General features: G+C 42.0%; 2 protein-coding genes across 6 annotated transcripts in view; one reads left to right on the forward strand and one right to left on the reverse strand.

Moving 5' to 3' along the window:
• Positions 1-1,610: 1,610 nt before the first annotated feature.
• c7h4orf33 (chromosome 7 C4orf33 homolog) lies at positions 1,611-4,158 on the reverse strand. The gene is made up of 6 exons (XM_027156778.2): positions 3,937-4,158; positions 3,677-3,857; positions 2,563-2,623; positions 2,352-2,403; positions 1,950-2,149; positions 1,611-1,860 (listed from the first exon to the last, which is right to left on the reverse strand). Exons 2-6 carry the CDS (start codon positions 3,855-3,857, stop codon positions 1,761-1,763), a joined length of 594 nt encoding a protein of 197 aa, XP_027012579.1. The 5' UTR covers positions 3,937-4,158; the 3' UTR covers positions 1,611-1,760.
• Positions 4,159-4,427: 269 nt separating this feature from the next.
• Positions 4,428-5,000, forward strand: part of sclt1 (sodium channel and clathrin linker 1) — a 15,345-nt gene continuing 14,772 nt past the window's right edge. For 4 of the 5 annotated variants that reach the window (XM_047816020.1, XM_027156775.2, XM_047816021.1 and 1 more), the window contains exons 1-2: positions 4,428-4,565; positions 4,967-5,000. The exon at positions 4,967-5,000 is cut by the window's right edge and continues 403 nt beyond it. The gene's annotated coding sequence lies outside the window, so the exon portion shown is untranslated. The remainder of the gene's footprint in view (positions 4,566-4,966) is intronic. The other variant, XM_047816018.1, reaches the window with a different exon arrangement.

A 5,000-nucleotide genomic window follows, 5' to 3' on the forward strand; every position in this document is an offset into this window, starting at 1 on the left:
ACTCTCCTGTTCCTCACACACTCCTGGTCCTCACACACTGCTGGTCCTCGTACACTCTCCTGTTCCTCACACACTGCTGGTCCTCGTACACTCTCCTGTTCCTCACAAACTCCTGGTCCTCACCCACACTCACTGTCCTCACACACTGCTAGTCCTCACACACTCACTGTCCTCACACACTGCTAGTCCTCACACACTGCTTGTCCTCTTACACACTCCTGGTCCTCACACACACCTCTGGTCCTCACACACACTGCTGGTCTTCTCACACACTTCTGGTCCTCATACACACTCACTGTCCTCACACACACTGCTGGTCCTCACAAACTCCTGGTCCTCACACACACTGCTGGTCTTCTCACACACTCCTGGTCCTCATACACACTCACTGTCCTCACACACACTGCTGGTCCTCACAAACTCCTGGTCCTCACACACACTGCTGGTCCTCACACACACTCTGGGTCCACAAACACACTGCTGGTCCTCACACACTTCTGGTCCTCACACTCCTGGTCCTCAAACACATTCCTGGTCCTCACACACTGCTGCTCCTAACACACACTCCTGGTCCTCACACGCACTCCGGGTCCACATACACACTGCTGCTTCTCACAAACTCCTGTTCCTCATACACACTGCTGGTCCTCACACACACTCCTGGTCCTCATACACACTTCTGGTCCTCACACACACTCCTGGTCCACATACACTCTCCTGGTCCTCACACACTCCTGGTCCTCACACACACTTCTGGTCCTCACACACACTCCTGGTCCATATACACACTCCTGGTCCTCACACACACTGCTGGTCCTCACACACTCCTGGTTCTCACACATCCTGGTCCTCACACACTCCTGGTCCTCATACACACTGCTGATCCTCACACACACTGCTGGTCTTTATACACACTGCTGTTCCTCACGTGTTCTTCTGTTATTATTCTAATCTATGTTTCTGTATCTGTTGTGAATAATAAATATTAATGTTAATCTTACATTAATCTTAATGTTTCCTCCATTCACTGAGACTGACATATTCTTTGTTCTGGGTCGGAGCCGTTAGCGTCTCATTACACACACTCACACACTGAGATTATTAGCATGGTGTGATTAAGAGGCTGTGGGTTTTCATGGTGTTTTGCTATCTTGTCACTCAGTGTTGGTGTCAGGAGGTCAGACAGGACCGGAACCTGAGTCACAGAACTTGCTAATTAACGCACTGTTAATATTCATTTAACAAACAGAAGCTTCTGCCACATTAATCACACACTTGTTATAATCTCACACTTGTTATAATCACACACATGTTATGATCTCGCACTTGTGTGCCGATCCATCGGCTAAAATTGGAATATGGTTTTGGGGTGGAGCCAGACTCGTGGGAATTACTGCTGAGGTTTTTTTTTTTTAAACATTACATGACAGACGTTCTGACTGATCATTGTTTTTAATTCATTATTTTATTAAAGCAATATATAAATGTGTGTGTGTGTGTGTGTGTGTGTGTGTGTGTGTGTGTGTGTGTGTCTGTGTGACTGTAAACTGTAAATGATTTACTATACTGTAGTTAATTACAGTGTAATACACAGACACACTGAAACTCAGTTAGATTGAAATCTGACTTTATTCATAAAATCTGGGTGTGTTTAATGATAGCAGCTGTAGAACCCTTATTAAACCCTCATTAAAGCCACGTTAAGGCCTCGTTAAGGTTGTTAGTGTGATTGTCCTTGATAAGGACGCACTGCACTCTGCTCACTTGCTCACTCCCTTCCACAGGTCAGATTCAGGCTGGACCCAGTCTTCTCCCATAATGCTCTGCAGGCTAAAAGGCTGGAAGAACTCCAGACGGTGACTGAAATCATACACACACACACATTAGGCTGTTCTGTATGTCTCTACAGTGTACTTGTAATAGTACTGCACATAAAACTAATCCCTCACAAGTCTGGCCCCTGCCCAGGCAGCAGATCCTCGGGGGGGACAGGATAGAGAGCCTCATAGCGCCGCTCTGCTCCTGAGCCATGGATGGCATATGAGTTCATCTTATTGACCCCCGAAGGGAAAAAGCTCCATGGCAGCAGGGCCTCGCCCTTCCAGTTGTTTCCTGTGATACAGGAAGTGAACACCAGAGGGAGCTGTTGCTGAAAACACACCAGTGTAAACATGAACACGGTGAGAATTCTGCTCGTCTACATCATCCCTTGTTTTTAGCATCTATCTCCTTCACCTTCTTCATTCTTGCCTATAATCATCATCATCTTAATAATAATAATAATAATTATTATTATTATTATTAGTAGTAGTAGTAGTAGTAGTAGTAGTAGTAGTAGTATGTTCTCTCACCATGAAGGCATTGTGTTTTCCATTCAGCAGCAAAACCAGGTGTTGCCCGTGCCTGTAATATAAAAGCTGTTGAGTCACAACATGCATAACACCATCATCAGCATCATCAGCATCATCATCATCATAAAATCATCATCATAAAATCAACACATTAGTCATAAAAATAATCAGAAAAGTGATCATATAACCCTGTTATATCTCAGTCACTTACGGACAGACTTCAACCTCCAGATACTGCTCACTGCTGCTGTTTAAGAAGAACGACTCAACCACTGCACACACACACACACACACACACACACACACACACACATACAAAGTTTAGTTTTTTTTATTCATTCCTCCAGAATTCAGCTGTAGATTAACTTTAATTTCTACTCTGTCTTATACACACACACACACACACACAGACACACACACACACACACACACACACACAGACAAACAAACAGACACACACACACACACAGACACACACACACACACACACACACACACAGACAAACAAACAGACACACACACAGGCACACACACAGGCACACACACAGAGACACACACAGGCACACACACAGGCACACACACAGGCACACACACAGGCACACACACAGGCACACACACAAACACACACACAGACACACACACAGGCACACACAGACACATACACACAGAGACACACAGTCACATACACACAGACATATCTGTATTCTATCTGTGATTTCTAGCTGCTTTGTTGTCTTTTTGCACATGACCTGAGGTTTTATTACACATTACCATGAGTCTAATTACAGCTGCTGTAAAACACTTTCTGATGTATTATAAAATGTATTAAAGAAAATAATTAAATATTTATTTATTACCACAAAACTTTCGATCAATCTCATATTCAGATTAATTCCTAACAGTTTTATGGTTAATTAATATTCTAGAATTCTACAATTTTCTTGGTGAAAAGTCTTTCCTTGTCTATTTAATCTGACAAAAAAAAAATCTGATATTTTATACCTGTGTGCAACAACACAGTGAGTGTAGAGAGAGAGAGAGAGAGAGAGAGAGAGAGAGAGAGAGAGAGAGAGAGAGAGAGAGAGATAATGTAGTCTGTACCGAATGACTACATCAGAAGCCCCTGAGACTGCTGTACTACAGTTAAACACATATTTCCCTTTACTAACCAGTACACAACCAGTATACAACCACCAGGAGCATCTACTACTCCTCACACATTCGAACAGTTCAGGAGATCCACTTTTATTCATTAGGGTTAAATAAAAAGTGTTTATCCAATGAAATTATATACAATATATTATATTGTATGTTAGATATTATACCTTCATAGTCCCAGAGTCCAGGGAATGGCTGACCAGGAGGACCAGGAGGAGCTGCTGGATTGTTGAAGAACGGAGCAGAAACCTCCATCTTCAGACCTCCTTTGCCGGGAGAGAAACAGATCTTCACCGGGGAGTGGGCCACAGGCTTGCTGTCCCATGTATGCTCGATGCTGAACTCCATCTAAAAAGAAAAGAGTGTCATTTTGACCAGCAAGATACAACAACACACACTCAGACTCCACTACACTACAGTCACATACCTGTGTGTAGTTTATCTATTTCTTAATACACCACTGATGTGGCTTGTTAAATAACCATGAAATGGACAATGTTATTCAGATTGTTCTCTTGTTATGTATCAACGTGTTTACATCTGAGATCCTCAGCTGGGAATGAAGGGAAACTTCTTCATTTATAGTATAATAAAGCTGACAGTCAGATCATATCAGCACCAATACACACATACACATACACATACACTCACACACACACACACACACACACACACACACACACACACACACACACACACACACACACACACACACACACACACACACACACACACACACTTACACTTCCTGGATTGAGCAAAACACTCATCTGCACTAAAGATATGAGGAGAGTAAACCAATTCTTTAGTTTTTTTTATTTGTGTAATTAACAATGAGGAAATGTGAAATGTTTCATCGTGACATTAAACAGTTTATTTGTCAGAATTAATAACATAAATAACACGATATTAAACTCCGGTATGAAACTCAACACGGAACCATCAACACGTGTTTTAATGTTTGCACGAGGACATTTTACAGGATGGACCGTTTGTTTTAAGCGTCTCCGGAAGTGACTCTGATTGGCTGCTCAGCTTTAAACAGGATTTCTAACGGTAAATATTCTGCACTTTTCTCTAATTGCTGACGTTTATAACATTTCTACAGCAACATGCCGTTAATATCAGGATTAGAAAATAATCCGGTTTTACACCTTTTACTAATATTTGGTTAATAAGTGTTCAGCTGTAATAAAGCTGGATAAATGAAATCTGTGCAGCCTGTATGCTAGTTAGCATGTTAGCATGTTGGTGTGATCATCGCCTAGTTACCGTCGCCTAGTTACCGTAGCCTAGTTTCTGACTTCTGTCCCATAGTATAATTGTGGATGTAAACATTAATGCTTTATTAACATCAACACTAGGTCACAGAATTAAGATGCCATCAAAGCTAAAACTGTGAAATACAGAACAATGTTTAATAAATATATAAAACTAACAGAGAAAATCATCACTAGATGAAGTGTTTGGGGAAGATGAAGGTCTTCAGTC

Source organism: Tachysurus fulvidraco, chromosome 7 (genome assembly GCF_022655615.1).
Source record: "Tachysurus fulvidraco isolate hzauxx_2018 chromosome 7, HZAU_PFXX_2.0, whole genome shotgun sequence".
Classification (NCBI taxonomy): Eukaryota; Metazoa; Chordata; class Actinopteri; order Siluriformes; family Bagridae; genus Tachysurus; species Tachysurus fulvidraco.